General features: G+C 40.0%; 1 protein-coding gene across 7 annotated transcripts in view; it reads left to right on the plus strand.

Moving 5' to 3' along the window:
* LOC116250249 (uncharacterized) overlaps nt 1-20,149 on the plus strand; it is a 100,092-nt gene that overhangs the window by 32,927 nt on the left and 47,016 nt on the right. For 6 of the 7 annotated variants that reach the window (XM_031623829.2, XM_031623830.2, XM_031623833.2 and 3 more), the window contains 13 exons: nt 10,438-10,533; nt 10,674-10,741; nt 11,234-11,354; nt 11,436-11,657; nt 11,799-12,026; nt 12,108-12,217; nt 12,386-12,482; nt 13,807-13,908; nt 14,008-14,148; nt 14,314-14,382; nt 16,489-16,956; nt 17,035-17,358; nt 18,691-18,822. In XM_031623829.2, coding sequence (XP_031479689.1) covers nt 10,438-10,533; nt 10,674-10,741; nt 11,234-11,354; nt 11,436-11,657; nt 11,799-12,026; nt 12,108-12,217; nt 12,386-12,482; nt 13,807-13,908; nt 14,008-14,148; nt 14,314-14,382; nt 16,489-16,956; nt 17,035-17,358; nt 18,691-18,822 — 2,178 coding nt within the window. The remainder of the gene's footprint in view (nt 1-10,437; nt 10,534-10,673; nt 10,742-11,233; nt 11,355-11,435; nt 11,658-11,798; nt 12,027-12,107; nt 12,218-12,385; nt 12,483-13,806; nt 13,909-14,007; nt 14,149-14,313; nt 14,383-16,488; nt 16,957-17,034; nt 17,359-18,690; nt 18,823-20,149) is intronic. The other variant, XM_031623831.2, reaches the window with a different exon arrangement.

Here is a 20,149-nt window from a genome sequence, read left to right on the forward strand (position 1 = left end):
CTCACACAGGTCCAATTGAACCCTTGACAAGGCTAGGAGGATAGTTTCAGCTTGCCATTCTGCTGCCCGTAACAGGCTATCAGCAGCACCAGTTTCCATCCCCTTGCAAAACTGCAATTCGAAGTCGAAGCCCATCAATTTTAAGATCCATCGCTGGAAGTTGGAGGCAGGACCTTAAACTGTTGCGGTCTGTCAGCACTATGAATTTTCATCCCAATAAGTAGTGCCTCCACTTCATAACTGCCATAGCGATGGCCATGAGTTCCCTTTCATAAGTTGATTTTGCACAGAAGGCTGTTCCCATGGCCTCGCTGAAAAAGGCTATCGGATATTTATCTTGACCTAATACAGCCCCTACTCCCACGTTTGAAGCCTCGGATTCTACCACAAATGGTGGCTGGAAATTTGGCATCTGTAACACAGCCTTTTTCAATTTGGCAAAGGCTTCCTCAGCCTTCTCATCCCACTTGAATTGTCCCTTTTTTAGTGAGCGCTGTTAATGGAGAAGCTATAATCCCATATCCACACACAAACTTGCGGTAATACCCCGCAAGTCCTAAAAATGCCGTAGCTCTCTCATGGTTTTTGGCTGTACACAGTCACACACAACAGCTACTTTATCTTCTTCCATCCGCACCTGACCTCGGTTGATCACATGTCCTAGGAAAGAGACCTGCATGGTGCCAAAGGTACACCTGAATATGTTAGCCTTCAGCTGGTTTTGCTGCAGCATAGAGAGAACGGTGCACAAGTGCTGCAAGTGCTCTTCCTCCTCCTTGCTGTATATCAAGATATCATAAAAAAAAAAAATATAAATCTGCGGAGGTAAGGCGAAAGATGTCATTCATCACAGATTGGAACGTCACAGGTGCGTTGATCAGTTCCAAGGGCATCACCACAAATTCATAATGCCCATGGGTAAGGAATGCAGTCTTGGGCACATCATCAGCCACCACCCGAATCTGGTGGTACCCTGAGCGCAGGTCTAACTTGGAAAAATAGACCCCTCCTTGCAGTTCGTCCAAGAGATCGTCTATAATTGGGATTGGGTAGCGATCATTGATAGTTACTGCATTGAGCGTGCGGTAATCTACACATAAACGCCAACTGCTGTCCTTTTTCTTCACCAGCAAGGCAGGAGAGGCGAATGGACTGTGACTGGGCTGGATAATCCCGCCCCCCAACATCTCCTACACTATACTTTCTAAGGCCTCCCGCTGCACTTGATTATACCGATAAGGCCTCTGTTTGATAGCAGCAGTACCAGGTTGCGAAATTATGCGATAATCGCTGTCCCTGCCTGGAGGCGGCCTTCTTGGAGCCCAGAACACCTATTGGAATTCTTGCATTATCTGTTCAAGTTCAACTCCATCGACTTTTGTCTGATGCAGCCAGTTATTGGGCTTACTCAGGGATTGATTATTCGTAGGTAGCAATAAGAACGTAGCTAATGTCTTTTTCATGAGTTTCAGCACTGATTCTTCTGCAATTGGTTTTCGTGATGCTGCTTCTGTGTGAACTGTCCTTGGTCCCTGTCCCTAAAATGCTTTCTCATCTTAACGAAGTCCCATACTACCTCACCTCTGTCTCTTAGCCATTGTATACCAAGTACCAAGTCGGCCCCTGCCATGGCCAAGATGTATATCTCTATGGGAAAGCAGTGGCCTTGAATTTCTAATATTTAGTGACTGCACTTCCCTCTGCACTTCAAGGTGCTCCCGTCACCTACCACCACATCGAACATGGGTTGACTCTCCACATTGCACCCTAACACCTTTGCCAATTTCTCTGATATGAAGTTGTGGGTGGATCCTGTATCGACCAACACGCTCACCCTCCTCCCTCTCAGGTGGCCTTCCACAAGCATTATGTTGCAGCGGTGAAATAAGAAGGTCTGTCGTGAGATGTGGAGAGAGCGAGAGAGAGGGAGATAGAGAGAGAGGCAGCCGTATGGCTAAACCAAAAAAGTTATCATTACGTTAACCCTAATCTCCCTTATAAAAGAGATTAGGGTAGAAAAGAGATTTACAAAATAACTCAATGAGAAACAACAAAAATATTAAAGAGATCTTATAACTCTTTAATATTACGAAGAGCCTCCTAAAACATAAAACTTTTCTAATTCAACACTCCCCCTCAAGCTGGAGCATACATATTAAACATGCTCAGCTTGTCACAACATCTAGAGAAATCACCAATAGGAAGAGCTTTGGTGAAGATATCTGCAGCTTGATCTTCTGAAGGAACATGAATAGTGGCAATGGTTCCTGCTTGAACGAGATCCCGAATGTAATGACAATCCACTTCAATATGTTTAGTTCTTTCATGAAAAACTGGATTGTTTGCAATGTGTGTGGCTGCTTGATTGTCACAATACATCTTCATGGGAAGTGGAATCGACACACTTAGGCTGGATAGCATAGATCTAGCCCAAGTCATTTCTGCTGCTGTTTGAGCCATAGCTCTGTATTCAGATTTTGCATTAGATCTTGACACCACACCTTGTTTTTTGCTTCTCCACGATATAAGATTGCCTCCCACAAATACACAAAATCCTGTGGTAGATTTTCTGTCCTCTACTGAGCCAGCATAGTCAGCATCACTATAGGCTTCCACTTCCAGAGTCTTGCCTTTTGTGAACAAAAGGCCTTTGCCAGGAGACGATTTCAGATATTTAACCACCATCAAGGCAGCATCCCAATGAACTTTCTTTGGTTTTTCCATAAATTGACTTAGTTTTCCCACTGCAAAACTAATGTCTGGTCTTGTCACAGTAACATAGAGTAGTTTTCCAATAAGGGATCTGTAAGATCGAGAATCCACTAATTCTGTTTGGTCATCATGAAGATGTATACGTGGATTCATAGGTAAATTAGCCGGTTTAGCTCCTAGTATCCCTGTGTCCTGCAATAAATCAAGAACATACTTCCGTTGAGAGAGAACAACACCCTCCCTATTGCGAGCAACTTCTATTCCCAAGAAGTATCGTAGAGGACCAAGATCTTTCGTCACAAAGTGTTTTTGAAGAAACAACTTTGCATCAGAAATTTCTTGATCAGAGTCACCTGTCAGGATAATATCATCAACATAAACCACGAGAATGGTTATACCTCTGGAAGCCTTCTTGATAAACAAAGAATGATCAAGAGGAGATCTCACAAAGCCACACTTCGAGACTACCTCAGAAAACTTGTGAAACCACGCACGAGGACTCTGTTTGAGTCCATAAATAGCTTTCTTCAGCTTGCACACTTTGCCACACTCCCCCTGTCGTTCAAATCCCGGTGGTTGTTGCATATAGACAGTCTCATCGAGATCACCATACAAAAAGGCGTTTTTGACATCCAGTTGATACATGTGCCAGTCATGGTGGACAACCACGGAAATGATAAGACGAATGGTTCCCAACCGAGCAATTGGAGAGAAGGTCTCAAAGAAATCCACACCGTAGGTCTGCGTGTAGCCCTATGCAACCAACCGAGCTTTGTATCGTTCCATAGAACCATCAGAATTATATTTCACTGTGAATACCCACTTTGAGCCAACAATATCACAACGAGGAGGAGGATCAACAAGTTCCCAAGTGCCTCTCTGCACTAAGGCATCCATCTCATCTTGCATAGCCCGTCTCCATTGGGTATCTAATAAAGCCTGTTGGTGACACGTAGGAACTGTATGAGCAGCCAGAGCTTGAATGAACTGTTGCATATTTTTACTAACACCATCAGTAGACACAAAATGAGATATAGGATGTAAAGTACATTGTCGCTTGCCTTTGCGAAGAGAAATAGGTAAGTCTTGACAGGGATCAGAATGAGTAGGGCTATGCATTTCAGATGTACTTACCTCCTGAGAAACGGTTGGCAAAGGATTATGAGAAGGGTCCTGTCGACGTGTGTAGACCAGCGGAGGATCACGAAACTTGGACACAACAGAAGAAGGAGATTCAAAAGGGAACGACTCCAAAGGAATAGGAGGAATAGGCAGTGGGTCTGGTGACCGTGGCATCTCAGTAGATATAGGAGTGAGGCTATAATAAGGTTGAGACTCAAAGAATGTGACATCCGCACTGATATACTCTTTTTGAGTCAAGGGATCAAAGCATTTGTAGCCTTTATGGTTTCTGGAGTAGCCAATGAAAATACATTTAATGGCTTGGGCCCCCAATTTGTCACGTGTGGGTCCAAGAATGTGAACAAAGCATGTGCAACCAAATACTTTGGGAGCTACTGGAAACAAGGGTCTTTGTGGGTGCACAAGTTTAATGGGGACCTGGTTATCAATGGAGGATGAGGGTAAACGATTGGTCAAGTAGCAAACAGTAAGAATAGCATCTCCCCAAAAATATGCAGGTAGATTAGTATGAAGCATAAGGGAACAAGCCACATTTAAAAGTTGGCGATGTTTTCGCTCAACTATTCCATTTTGTTGGGAGGTATGGGGACATGTAAACTGAGGAGAAATGCCATTATCTGAGTAAAACTTCATTAAGATAGATGCCTTGAACTCAAGAGCATTATCAGTGCGAATGTTTTTAACAAGAATACCAAACTGGGTCTTTATTTCAATAATAAGGTTTTTGAGAGTACATACGACTTCAGACCTTTCCTTCAAAAGGAATACCCAAGTGACTTGAGAATAATCATCTACAATAACAAGGAAATAACGAAATCTTGACTTACTAGCAACTCTGCTAGGACCCCACACATCAACATGAAGAAGATCAAATAGTCCACAACTAGACGGACTAAGACTCGATGAATAACTACTACGAGTGTGTTTGCCAAGTTGACAGGCTTCACACTGGAACGACTCTAGTAATGAAAGATGTGGAAGAAGATGACGGAGCTTGGAGACAGATGGATGACCAAGTCTGAGATGCCACTGGAAAGAGGAGGACAACGATGTGATCGATGATGCTGCAATACCCACGGGATCCGACAGGAAGTAGATGCCCCCTTTCTCATAGCCTCCACCAATCGTCTTCCCAGTTTGCAAGTCCTGAAATGAACATAAACCAGAGTCAAACGTAACACGACAATGTAAATCATTAATCAATTGTCCAACAGATAACAAATTTGTGGGAAACTTAGGAGCATATAACACATTTGGAATAGTCATAGACTGAGAAAACTTGATATCTCCATAACCCATAATAGGTGACCATCTACCATCTGCAAGTCTCACATGACGTATCTGAGGTAATGAGTGTAGCACAGTAAACATAGAAAGTTTACTACAAAAGTGCCTCGATGCCCCTGAATCAATAATCCAAGTAGTACCTGTATCATATGAGATAGTGTCAACAGACATAGCGCTGTCACTCATAACTGTGGAGGCCGACGGCTGAGTAGATCTGTGTGCTAGAAAGTCCTCATACTTTGACTTATTGATACTCACAGTCACTGTCTCAGGCTGAGAAGAAGATAAAGACCCATCTACCACTGATGACGCTGCTTGGGCCGATCCAATAGAAGATTGTAAAGAGTTAGTCCCCAGCTTCGATGTAACATTTCTTCCTAAGGGTGGCGCTGTGGTAGGACGACCATGTTTATCCCAACATCTGTCTTCCAAATGACCTATTTTTCCACAACAGGTGCACTGAAATCTCCCCCGACCTCCTCCTGACCCACGGCCCATGCCTCTTCCCCTAAATAAACCACGTCCACGACCTCCTGAGGCTGCCAGGGCAGAGGAATGGATATCACTAGAGGGTGAAGAGAGGGTCACAGCAAGACGACTGAGTCTATTGTAGGCTTCAGCTAGGTCAGGAATTTTTGCTCCAGTCAACATCTGAGCCTTTGCTACTGCATATTCAGAGGAGAGACCCTGTAGGAACTTCGCAACCATAGACTGTTCACCATGAGTCTTATAGCATGTTGGACATGGAGGACGTAATGCTTTAAGTCGTTCAGAGATGGACTTAAGGGAAGCGAAGTACTGAGCAAGACTTTGGTTACCCTGTTGCAGATTAAGTAGTTCCTCCTCTACCTGCAATATCTTGCTAACATTCTTGTCATTTGAGTAAGTTTGTTTCAAGAAATCCCACATTTGCTTTGATACCACACACTATTCATGATCCATGACATGACAATATTATTATCTCCCTTCCATGAACCATATTTTCCACTATTTTCAACAGGTTCGTTTTCTTCTATAACATGCTCCTTCTGATGTCCAATCACAGACATCATAAACACACGAGACCAAATCTCATAGTTAGATCCATCTAACTTTACAGTAGAACCATAAGAAAATGGATTTCCTCCACTTTTAACCTCATGAGAAAAATCATATTTATTAATTTCAGCCATTGCAAGTCTGCCCACAAATGATCACCCACCAAGCAAGCGAAGAAAATGTATATATAAATCAATAGCGACTGCAACTGATCAACAATAGCATAAGTCCAATCACCACACGGCAACGTTAGATGCAAACCACTATTCCACACGATAGACTGCTGTCCAACAGTCCCACAATAAATACGTTTCAGCAATACAAATAGAAGACCAAAAGCACCAGCAATACAAGTAGAAGACTGCTGTCCAAGAACCCCACGATGGAGAAAATCCAGAAATCCGACGCCAAAAAAAAAACCACACTGCTTGCAATGGCTTTAGCAACCAACAACGTATCTACTTGCATCTAACGCTGCTGTACCACAGTTTTATTTTCTACGAATCATGAATAGCAACGAAAGCATTCAACATAAACTATCGCAGACTCCCACCCAGCTGCAAAAAAAAATATATATGTAGATACCCATAGCTGGAGTCTATTCACGCAGATTTCATAGCGTGAATAGACTCCTCCACACGGGTCAGCTGCTGGAAAACAGTCAGCTCAACCCAGTCGTGTCGTGTGTAGTAGGAGAAGGAGACGGAAGAGGGAGAAGGGAAGGAGACGGTGGAAGAGATAGCCTGAAGAGGAGAAGTCGACAGCCTGAAGAGGAGAAGTCGACAGCCTGATTTACGCCTCAGAAACGTCGACAACAGATTTTTTTTTTTTTTTGTTTCTCACGTCGCCAGCCTGATTCACGCCTGCTCTGATACCATGTTGCAGCGGTGAAATAAGAAGGTCTGTCGTGAGATGTGGAGAGAGCGAGAGAGAGGGAGATAGAGAGAGAGGCAGCGAGAGAGAGGGAGATAGAGAGAGAGGCAGCCGTATGGCTAAACCAAAAAAGTTATCATTACGTTAACCCTAATCTCCCTTATAAAAGAGATTAGGGTAGAAAAGAGATTTACAAAATAAATCAATGAGAAACAACGAAAATATTAAAGAGATCTTATAACTCTTTAATATTACGAAGAGCCTCCTAAAACATAAAACTTTTCTAATTCAACACATTAGCTGGGGTGCCTTGTCACTAGCTAGAGCATGTAATGAAATGTCCGGTGACCCCTGCCCTGCTTCATCCAATTGATCGTCTTCCTCTTTATTGTCTCAATGGTGTAGTCAGGGGTTTCAGCTTCTTCCACTAAGTACATGTGCAAATGCTTGCAGGCATGCCCCAGTGTCCATGGCTGATCACAGTGAAAGCATATACCTCGTGCCTCTTCTCCTTAATCAGCTTAGGAACAAATGGCTTGGGGATCGTGGGCTTCATGTTGGGGCTGAGGTTGCCAACATTCTCATTTTTCAGGGGTCCCTTTGCAAACCGTCCGTTCTCTTGCCATACATGTCCTAAAACGTGGAGACGTTTATACTTCTCCTTTGCTGTTCTTGCCCATTCGAAACGCTCCGCTAGGTTTTGTGGTTTCAGGGCCTGCACCTCTATTCGCAGCTCTTCCTTCAAGCCCCCTACGAAAGCCCCCACGAAGGCTTCCACGTTCCACCGTTTAACCATGTTGTTCACGCTTTCAAACCTCTCTTGGTATTCCATTACTGAACTTGTCCGCTTGATTTTGGAGAGTTCAGCATTATAATCCAGGTATGTAGAGGGACCAAAACGAGCGGTCAGTACCTCTACCAGCGTCTCCCAACTCGGTTTTCTTTGATGGGCCATTATCCACTGGTTTTCTTTGATGGGCAAGTGTGAATTGGAGACGCATACCATGATCTTTGTAAAACTGTAATAATTGAATAAATTTAAATTCAAGAGCATTATCAGTTGGAACATTTTTAAATGGGGAACAAAACTGAGTCTTTATTTCAACTTTCAAGCACAAACAATTTGAGGATACACAAAGCATATACCTCGTGCCTCTTCTCCTTAATCAGCTTAGGAACAAATGGCTTGGGGATCGTGGGCTTCATGTTGGGGCTGAGGTTGCCAACATTCTCATTTTTCAGGGGTCCCTTTGCAAACCGTCCGTTCTCTTGCCATACATGTCCTAAAACGTGGAGACGTTTATACTTCTCCTTTGCTGTTCTTGCCCATTCGAAACGCTCCGCTAGGTTTTGTGGTTTCAGGGCCTGCACCTCTATTCGCAGCTCTTCCTTCAAGCCCCCTACGAAAGCCCCCACGAAGGCTTCCACGTTCCACCGTTTAACCATGTTGTTCACGCTTTCAAACCTCTCTTGGTATTCCATTACTGAACTTGTCCGCTTGATTTTGGAGAGTTCAGCATTATAATCCAGGTATGTAGAGGGACCAAAACGAGCGGTCAGTACCTCTACCAGCGTCTCCCAACTCGGTTTTCTTTGATGGGCCATTATCCACTGGTTTTCTTTGATGGGCAAGTGTGAATTGGAGACGCATACCATGATCTTTGTAAAACTGTAATAATTGAATAAATTTAAATTCAAGAGCATTATCAGTTGGAACATTTTTAAATGGGGAACAAAACTGAGTCTTTATTTCAACTTTCAAGCACAAACAATTTGAGGATACACAAAACTTCTGGCCTTTTTTTCAAAAGAAAACTCAAAGCAGTCTAGAATAATCATCAACTATGAGAAGATAATACTTGAAAAAGACTGGCTAGGAACTTGATTAGATCCCCATACATCAATATGAACAAGCTCAAACAGACTCTGACTAGGACTTTGACTAGATGGAAACGGACTACAACTATGGTTCCCATTTGACAGGCTTCACACTAGAAGAACTCCCACATCTTTTTTGCAGTAGAGTAGTAGACTAAGTCATCTGCAATATGGGGCTGGAGTACAACCACTAAATAACAGGCTTCACACTAGAAGAACTCCCACATCTTTTTTTGCAGTAGAGTAGTAGACTAAGTCATCTGCAATATGGGGCTGGAGTACAACCACTAAGTAACAAAACAGGAGTTCAAATCTGATCACCAATAAATATCTAACAAAATTTGAACTCGGTCACTGACAAAACCAAGCATTTTCTAACATCAAAATCTGAAAACTCCTAATAACTGGTAGAAAATCCCAAATCTGGTGGACGTCAATAACAAGGAGAGCGATGCACTGAACAATGAATTAAACTCTGCATCAAACCTGAATAAGCAGCTCCAATTGATGTTTATATATATATATATATATATATATATATATATATATATATATATGTATAAAACTTCACGTCTTTAACGACAAAGACAGATCTAACCAATGACAATATATACTTGCTAGATATGTATATACTTCCACACAGCTCCTGTGACAGACCTGAATAGCAACTTCAATAGCGCCTTGAAACAAGCCAGCGACTCAACTCTCTAGTCTGGGCCATGTGCTTGTCTCAGCTCTCATGTCATCCATCCGGCATGAATGCTATCAACTATGCAAGCAGGATTTTTTTCACAGCAACATCTTCTTCAATGAGACATCGATCTAGGGTTTTTTGTGCTTGGAAACCCTAGTTCATGCTAAACACTATCCAGATGTGCTGACCGATATGATAAAGAACTTGAAAAACAAGAAATAAAAGGGAAAGGAGGAGAATAGAAGAGAAGAAAGATGTAGGTGTCGAAAGCTGCCAAGATGTTGAGCTCTAATACCATGTTGATTAGGATTATAGAGAAGAAGAGGCATGAAACTGGTTGGGTGTGGCTGACCGCACTAGACTCTTCTTGACTTCCTTTGGGTGCGAATCCAGGCCACACCCATGTCTGCACCTACACCTGTGTCGCATCGATGCGGGTGCAGCAGCCAAATAGCAGCGTCCTTGTGACACAGGGAAGAAAAAGAGAGAAGGGAGAGAGAGAGAGAGAGAGAGAGAGGGAGAGAGAGAGAGAGAGAGAATCTTTTCTCATTAACCCTAATCCCGCATTAGAAAGGGATAGGGGGATGGCGACATAATTACAAAAGAAGTTCACATGGTAAAACATAATTGTTAAGAATGCCACCCGCAATAATAACTATTAACATTGACTCCTAATTATTCACTAAAAAGCCCTTCACAAAAATATCTTTCAACAGTAGCTTTTCCTTGTGAATGAGTCTGACCTTCTGCACTTTTAGTTCTGTGCAGTTGTGCTCATTATTCATAATATTTCTCGTGTTTACCATGGGCAGGTTCTGATGGGGAGTTATGATCGTCTTCTGGAACTTATAAGGAGAAGTAATGCTATTAGTCCTGTTGTTGCTTCAGAAACTGCAACTGCTTTGCAGGTATGACTTAAAATTGCGCATGTAGATGTTGTTGTCTTTTGTGTGAATCTGCAGTGATGCTTGTGCAGTCTAAGCTCAAGCTACTTTTGATCTTCATTTTCTGTCCATAACAAATATTTGCTTGGAAATTTTAATTTCAGACGAAGCTGGAACGTGTAACAAAAAGAGCACAGGAGCAGTTTCAACTGGTTTTAGAAGAGCAGAGCAGGTTAATTAGCTCAATTTCATGTTGCTCAATTTCATGTTACTATTGGACCTTATGTTCTAAATTTTGTGTTTTAGGCTAATGATAATCAAGTAACGTTGCTTAATTGTTTCTTCTCCTATGGCTATCTTAATTGCTCCAGTGACCATTGTCAATATCAATTTGGAGGCTTCATGTTTTTGCTTCTGAAATTTTTATGCAGTGAGTTCCTGTTGGGTTTCTCATTTATGCAGTGAGTTCCTGTTGGGTTTCTGCTAGTGAATTGTCGTACTTTAACTGAAAATGGCTATAAGGGAGATTAACTGTCAATATGAGAGCATGACATGCTTAGTTTGACACATTATTCCTTCAGCAGCTTGTTGATATCCTAGTGCTTAATGGATCTGTTTTTCGCATTGCAATTTAACTATTGACAGCTTTGTTCTTTAGATGCTTATTTTCTGCTTATGTTTCTTGTTTATTCCTTGCCTGCCATCTTTTCTTTGCATGTTTCAGGTTTTCTCTTGATATTGACTTTGATGCGCCAAAAGTGAGGGTTCCATTGGTGTCCGATGGTTCCTTTGACAATTGTGGACATCTGCTTCTGGATTTTGGGCACTTCACTGTGCAAACTAAAGTAAGCTACAAAAAATAGCCATTGCGGAAGACATGTCATCATGCTGTATTTGTCCTGCTTGACAAGTCGCTATTTTTGCAGGAAGGTGCAGATGATGACCAAAAACAGAGCTTTTATTCTCGATTTTACATATCAGGAAGGGATATTACTGCCTTTTTTCTTGGTAGCCCTTCGAGTGATGCAGTTGATGTTTATGCTCCGTTGAATTTTGATTGTCCATCACCTAGTTTTCCTCTTACTGATGGAGTGAATGGAGTCAGCTCTCTTATTGATAGGTTTGGTGCTCTTTTGATTATTGATCAGGTAATTTTGCTGCCCTAGGTGCTTGATATACTTTTTACTTGTCGAATGCCATCAAATTCTTGGACATTTTTTATGATTTAATTGTGCATGTAACTATACCATTATATATTGTGTTTGTGACTTGGGGATTTATGTTTCAAGACTAAAGTTCCTCATCCAAGTTATCCGCCAACAAGAGTATCTGTTCAAGTTCCTAATCTGGCTATTCACTTCTCCCCATCAAGATATAGCAAAATCTTGGATTTACTGAATATAATTTATGAAACAACTAAGACCAGTGATTCAGTGGCTAATGGACATACTCAGACCAGCATTGCAGCCTGGTATCCTTCTGATCTTGCAACAGATGCTAGAATTCTTGTTTGGACGGTATGATCATTTTCCTTCTGTTAATTATAACAAATCATAACATACTCCTCCAGCTGAGAACAAATAGTTTCTGAATTATAGGGTATAGGACATTCAACTGCTGAGTGGAGGCCGTGCTTTCTTATACTTTCAAACTTGCACCTCTATGCTCTTGATTCAGAAGCTTCACAGACTTACAGGCGGTGTATCAGGTATCATGACTATTTCTTGGTTCCAACCGACTTCCTTCACCTGTCATTTTGCATTTTTTTTCTCCATGTGATCTCTTGTAGTAGAATACGCTTGCAGTAGATTAGATTTCCACCTAGCAGTTGATTTCTAACTTTCTGTCTTGATTTGAATTCCTCTGATGTGGACAGTATGGTTGGCCGACAAGTATTTGAGGTTTCTCCAACAAATGTTGATGGGTCATTGTTCTCCATTGCTGTGAGCTACAGAGGTCTTACTGTTCAAAAGGTGATTAAATATTCTCTAAATGTGAATCTCTATGTTGCTTTTATCTGTCTAGATGAATTAATAAGCCTTATGGTTAAGAGAATCGACTCCTATTAGCTTGGATTGGTGCTATGTTGATGCATGAGAACTATATACTGTGGGTCAAGTGGTGATCCATGTCACATGGGTGCAAAAAAATCCATATATTCATTGTTTATATTCATAAAGTATATATTAATAAATAAAATATAAAAAATGTATCAAAAAAGTGCAAAATATGAATTTTCCATGTTCTATACTGACGCCCGTGTCTAGTTGTATCCACACAGTTGAGGTGCCATTTTAGGACTGTTTGTGTGACAAAGGTTGTAAGCTTTTTTTCGTGAATTTTTGACGTAAGCTTTTAAAAGATTGGCAATCACTTTCTAAACAATTCTTGTTTATCTAATGACACACAATGTAAAATATGGATGATTTTCAAGGTTGAAGCCTCATGAACTAAGCATGGGGCTCATGCTATGGTATCAGGTATATATGAAGCAAGATCTTTTACTTTCCTTGGGTTATTGGCAAGCACTCCTCAACTTCAATGCTAGACGATAGTACTCAATGTTATTAGTCATTACAACTTAGAGTAATAACACTTCAAAGGAGCCAATGTGACAAATGAAAATGGATGAAGTGTCATTTTTTGTGGATGTTGGATAGTAGACCTTACTTGTTCGTGATATTTTAGAAAATATCGTGATATTAAAGAGGAATATAAGAAAATAAAAATAAAAATAAAGGCCTTATATCTCTAGCAAAAGAAAGCCAGTGATTGCCTCCATAAAGTAGGTACTGCTGGCAGTATGAATTCTTGGTGCACTTAGCTAAATAAAAATAAAGTCCTTGTATCTGTTGCAAAAGAAAGCCAATCATTGCCTTCTTAAGGTAGGTATTGCTGGCAGTACCAATTCTTGGTGCACAAGGTGGCAATTAGCATTAAGGTGAAAGACTGAAAATGGTGGGAGACAAGAAGTGGTACATGGAAATTAAGGTAAGAAAGAGGTAGAAGTGGAGTATATGTGTCCTAATTAGTCAATTGCGTGGAAGGCGAACTTTCTTTTGCATTTCATGTTCAAATGTGAACAAATTTCTCACAATTATCATTATAAATAACTGCCTTAAAAATGTTTGATAATGAAAGTATCTCTAATTCATGATCTCTGCATAGTGTCTGCATAGTTTCTCAGTCAAACAAATTCCCTAGTCAGACATCGAATAACTTCTTTGCGAGTTCCTTTGTATTTACAAATGAACTGCAATACAATGTGCCTGAAGTATCTTGATCATAGCATTGCAGGCTTTAGAGTCTTCTACTACCATGATTGTAGAGTTCGGAGATGATGAACTGAAGACAACATGGATGAGAGCGCTTGTTCAAGCAACTTATAAAGCTTCTGTAGTATTCTTCTTCTCCTGCAACGATTCTTCATTCCTTATACTACTGCATTAACTCCAGAACTTTAAACTGTACCAAAATTCTGTTGGAACATTTGTTCAGGCTCCCCCTGCAATGGACATGCTTACGGAGCCGCCTAAAGGTACTGAGGAGCCTGATATACCTCGAGCTGATACTTACGGAAATGCAGATTTAGTTGTTAATGTTAATCTGGTCACAATGAAATTGATGATCTATGGTGAGGTAAGTTTTCTTGAAGTTTTCTGTGTAAGCTGCCCTTTGTACATGTACTTTCAGAAACTTCCTCATTTTAGAAATTCTAATTGATTTGTGACAAGAGATACCTACATATCTTTTAAGAGTGATTTGATTTGCATTGTTGAATATTTGTTGAATTGAACCTTCTAGGTGGAAGAGAAGGAGATCGAGAAGTATGAGGAGACACTTATTATAGAGCTTCTTGCAAGTGGAGGAAAGGTTCTCATATTTATTTATGAAGTTGCTTTCCTCCATTTTTTTGTATTTCTTCAAGTACAATCATTTGCAATGTACTTTATTGCACTATTCAGATGCCTTCCCATATTTTATAGTTAGTGTAGCTAAAATCTCTTTCTGTTGGATTTTGGTATTACTAGGATATTTGCTTCTAGAAAAGAAGAACCTTTAGGATGAAGTAAAATCAAAGGGGGAAATTCTAACTTTATAAAAAAAAATCCTGTTAAGTAATTAAATTGAAATATGATGTGTAAATGTGCTTTTTGAGCATTTTTTTTTTCACTGGGGATGCTGAACTTTATAGAAAGGGTTGAAGTACTATGGTAAAACTCTTCTATTGATCTCCTCATGGTGCATTCAAGTTATTTTACTGCAGAATGAAGCATGTGGATGGGTGTGTCTTTTGGTGTATGTATCATCAGAAACTCTTGTAGTGTAAATTGGTTGTGCTCTACCCTAACAATTCGACCAAAAATTGATCTGAGTGCTCAGCCTGATGGATCACAATCCACTCTGAAATTACGTCCTTTTGCCACTTAGAAACAATAGAGACTAGGATGGGGAGGTATAAAGGAAGTTAACTATATTTAACCATTGAACTTTTCAGAATCTTAGAGGTGAGTTAATTGCCCTAGACATTCTTCAACATGAGATATGCATTCTTCCCTTCTTTGAGGCAAAACAATCTCGTTCTAGACAACAGGTTTGAGTTTCAATCCTGCTTTAAATGCCATCTTTAATAACCTGATCCGAAACTGATCAAGAGCCTAATTTGACAGATCCTAATCTGTCCTGTTGCCTAATTTGGTTTTCCACTCAAAAGAGTTGAAAATTAGGATACAAGGTACTAACAGACTCAGACATCCACCAATTTTTCTCAAAATAGATACCACCATCAAATTTTCTCAAAATCTTAAATATGGGGAAGTTCACAAACTCTTCCTCGACCATGAAACGTTACAGGGAAGATCAAGGAATCAGCTAGGATTCAAAGTCATAAAGACGTAGAAAACAGATAATTTTTTTTTTCTTGGACACAATTGGAACTGAATTCTCAAGAAGAGGCCCTAGTGACTCATAAAACGGGTTTACCTTTCCCAGCTGCTGATAATGTCACATAATAATGAACATTGATGACTGGTGTTTGTGTAAAGGGACCACTCATTATAAGTTAATCACATTATTGAATATTGAAATGTCATTTCCTTTAGTTTGGTTACAAATGTTAGCTGGTTTTGTGAATGGTCAAAAGCTGTATTAAATGCAACTCCAGAGTTTATTATACTCAACTTTTTGATTGGATTGCGCAAATTTGTTAGTTGTTCCTAGGTACCTATGGTCGTAGCTTCTTGTGGTTGTGAGCCATGCTTTTGAATGAAAAAGCTGTCTCTGTCTTTTTAGATATATATCTTGGAATTCCTTGGGAATTCCCGATTGGTGCCGTCTTCTTTTTATTTCCCGAGTCTTTAGTGAGTTATGGACAGAGTTAGAAAAAATAAAAAAAAGGTATAATCCATGAATATTGGTATGTTCATTGCTTTCTTTCTGTTACTTTAAAAGTATCTACTTCAGCTTCAGCCACTCCAATTTTCAATATTCCTTTCTATTTCACATCAAATGAATGACATCTTCTGAAAATCTTAGTTATGAGTCTGTACCCCCTAGGAGCAATCTTGGGCCTTACCCTCTATTAACATATTGGTGAATTCGACGTGAAATATGACTTGGATCAAATTGATTTTTTTTTAATATCTCTAGGTGCAATTCCTTCAAAACCTGAGGATATTCACATATGTTTTGTACATACTTCTTGATATAATCCCATATTTTTTTTCATTTTCCTGGAGACCTTTTGAATAATTTTTGGTTGTGCATTCCAAAAGGAACGATGACTTTGGGTTGTACCAAGTCTGGAAGCAAGTGGATTTATTCTGTCCCATATCTACATATTAGTATTCTCTTTCTAAACCAAAAGTAATGTTTTGAAAACCAAATATTTTTTAAAATTGAAGTTATATATGAAATATAACTAATCACTCTTATTTTGATTTGCTGCATGTTATTGTGACTGATTAGTGTTTTTAATAGGTAAATGTTGTCAACTGGGGTGGCGATTTGACTGTAAATACTAAACTTCACTGTCTTCAAATTAAGGATGAATTTCAAGGTCGCCTCTCAGGGGCAACAAAGTATTTAGCTCGTTCAGTTCTGCAGAAGTCTGATGATGATGTGGTTCGTTCATGTGATATAACTGATCCAAGCTGTCCTGAAGTAGTGGACGAGGATGATGTTTTCAGAGATGCGTTGCCAGATTTTGTAGCTAATCCTGAGCAGAGCTTTTACTTGCAAAGGAACCATGAAATTTCTTGTCTTGTGCCATTTTCTTCTGAAGTTGTGGATATTGCTGGCAACCAGGATGAAGACAAGGTCAAACTGAAAAATTTACACGGAGAAATGTTTTATGAGGCACAGGATGACACACTCTCAGATTTTGTCGTGGTTACCTTTTTGACAAGGCATCCTGGTTCACTAATATATGAAGGAATTGATGTTCAGGTATTAAATATAGTAATTTAGATTTCTTCTTCATACTCGGTTTCTGTTATCAACCTTAGGTTTTTAAAAATTGAACAGATGTGCATACGTATGTCAAAGTTGGAGTTCTATTGCAATAGAGCCACTCTTGTAGCATTGACTAAATTTGGTCTGGACCTGAGCATGTTAAATTCTGGAGGCAGCCAAACTGCTTCACATGCTTCTGCTAGTGGTTCCACACAAACGGAGGAAAGGAATGAAGCAAATGAACATTCATATGTCAGAGGTTTGCTTGGTTATGGAAAGGACCGGGTTGTTTTTTATCTGAAAATGGATGTCAATAGCGTCTGCATATACCTCAACAAGGAGGATGGGTCGCAGCTTGCAATGCTAGTTCAAGAGAATTTTCTGTTGGATCTAAAGGTGACTAGAATATTTCATTTTGCTGTTGTTTAATTTAATAAAGCTTCTGTTGCATGAACATGACTGAAGTTTTGGGTTTGGAAATATATTAGGGTTTGGAAATATATCACTCTTGCAATTTCTTTCTTGTACTTTAGGTCAACCATTTGTTTCTCTGCTCCTTGGCCAGGTAAAATTGGCATGTTAGTAATATGAAGCACCTCTAAAACCAACACATTACAATGGTTTTGTAATAAGTTCTTATCTAATTGCTTCTTGTCATCTCCCTTGACAAAGCTGGGTCTTGGAAATAGAGATTGGTTGTTGCCTGATAATTGCGTCTATTTCTTTTCTTATTTTTTGATGGTTATGTGTGACTCTGACCAAGTTCTAACTCTTGGTTTGCTTTTGCATATATTTGCTTTCTCATGTTGCTATGTGGTTGTCCTTGTTTCAATTTCTCTTCCTAGGAACCATTAATTGGATTTTCATCAAGATGTTGGACTTAAGTGGCTCTAATGTCTTTACAGTTGGTCAGGTCTCTAGTGCAGCTTTACAGCATCTAGAAAACTAGAGAAGAGATGCGTGACGAGTAAATTTTGATTGTGATTTTGCTGTATGTTTTAGTAGTTTACTAATGCTTAAATTTTGGTACAGTTAATCCCAGTTTATCTTCTGTGCTTGGTTTTTTTTTTGCTTTGTCATCTTTGCATATACTTTCATAACTATTCCCTTAGTCTTGTTTCATTACTGATGTCACTCAGCATGTTATTAATTCTATTAGTACCTGGGATAAAGTGGCATTAGCATATTTTTCGTCTTATAGATTTGTACTATGTGCCCTACACTATTAAGTGAAGGTCTGGCTAGTCTGAGAGCCTTAGGTCTAGGAGTAGTTGTTTTTTGAGGGTTGTTAATCTCTCTCTCTCTGGTTCTCTGTCTCTGTCTATCTCTCTTGCACACACATAGGAAAAACCATAAACATGCTAGTGGATTTATGACATTTTTTTTGCTGGAGTTTATTGTGAAAGATCCAAACAGGGTTAGAACGACCGGTAAATAATGTGAAGAATGTCAAGTAACCTTATCTTGTATAATTGGATTGACAAATGGCTTCTGTTTCACATTATTTATGGTGCTTTGAATATCTGTTCATTTTCTTTGGCAGATGCTATTGGATGTATGACATCTTTTTTGCTGGAGTTTATTTTGAAAGATCTAAACTGGGTTAGAATGATTGGTAAATAATGTGAAGAGTGTCTAATAACCTTATCTTGTATAATTGGATCAACAAATGGCTTCTGTTTCACATCATTGATGGTGCTTTAAATATCTATTCATTTTCTTTGGCAGATGCATCCAAGTTCTATTTCTATCGAGGGAACCTTGGGAAATTTACGACTCTGTGATATGTCTCTGGGTATGGATCACTGCTGGGGGTGGCTTTGTGACCTACGTAACTCTGGAGTTGAGTCACTGATAAAGGTACCATCAACTGATTTCCTTTGGTGTTGTTCAGTTATTAAAGGTTAGAGAGGGAATGTGAGTGTCATGTCCTTGTGGGATTATGGTTCTTTTGCTTGCAGCATTGGAGCTTGAAATCTGTTTTCTTTGTTGACACTACAAAATACTCACTCGATTTCAGACATTGGTTGCAAGCCATCTCCTACTTGCCAACTTTGAGCCAGCTGCATTAGTGCAGTTCACCTGTGATACAAGCTCAGCTTGTAGTGACGACAAACGGAACCTTCGAAAGCCAAAGTAAATACGCTAAGCGACAAAGTAAAGAAAAATACAAACACCAAAAGGAACATCTACTTCTCTTTAACTTCAAGGTATCCTTTACAAAATAAGCCGTTGCCCATTTATATGGACGAGAGCAAGTAATAGGTTGGGTCCTAAACAAGTATCCTGAATTCGAATGGATCTACACTGATACAAATTGAACATAATTACCAAATGGATCTCAAAACAATATATATATATATAAACCAAAATCACAATTCAACCTTTGGTGCGCCTCGAGTATCTATGCAGAGGCACCTGATCTCGACTATGCTCCAGATCCACAGGGGATTCCACGGCTGAAGACTCATGATCTGCACTGAAACATGAAGGTGAGACCTGAGGCGAGGAACTGGAACCGGGAGAGTGACGGGTCTAGTCCTGCTTTGCATCATTCTCCCCTGGTTGGAGAGAAATCGTTTCCGATGAATCATTGTCACAAGAGTAGGGAAACAAATAAAAAACATTAAAGATCGGCGAAATTTGCCAATCCTCGGGAAGCTCAAGGAGATAAGCATTTGTTCCTAGACGACGACGGATGCAGAAAGGGCCGTATTTCCTAGGACTCAACTTACTATAGGTACCGACAGGACATACCTCAGGTCGCAGGTAGACCTAGACTTGTTGTCCTACTTCAAAGTTGACATCCCGATGACTCCGATCAACAAGGGACTTATAAGTTTCGTAACTCTCTTGAAGCTTCTGTTTCACTTGACTATGGACATCACATATATACTCAATAGCATCAAGCGCTACCAGAGTGTGTTCTCCAGCTCCTGGTACTGGGAATAAATCGACAACATGGTTCGGGGACTGACTATATACCACTTGAAAAGGAGTCCTCCCAGTGGAACGGTTGACTGAGTTGTTATATGCAAACTCAGCTTGTGGTAGCAGAAGTCCCAAGTTTTTGTGTTCTCTCCTACAAGACACCTAAGTAAGTTTTCTAGAATTCTATTGACTACCTCGGTTTGACTATCAGTCTGAGGATAATAAGCACTAGTGAACTGAAGTTTAGTATTTAGTA

Source organism: Nymphaea colorata, chromosome 3, assembly GCF_008831285.2.
Source record: "Nymphaea colorata isolate Beijing-Zhang1983 chromosome 3, ASM883128v2, whole genome shotgun sequence".
Taxonomy (NCBI): Eukaryota; Viridiplantae; Streptophyta; class Magnoliopsida; order Nymphaeales; family Nymphaeaceae; genus Nymphaea; species Nymphaea colorata.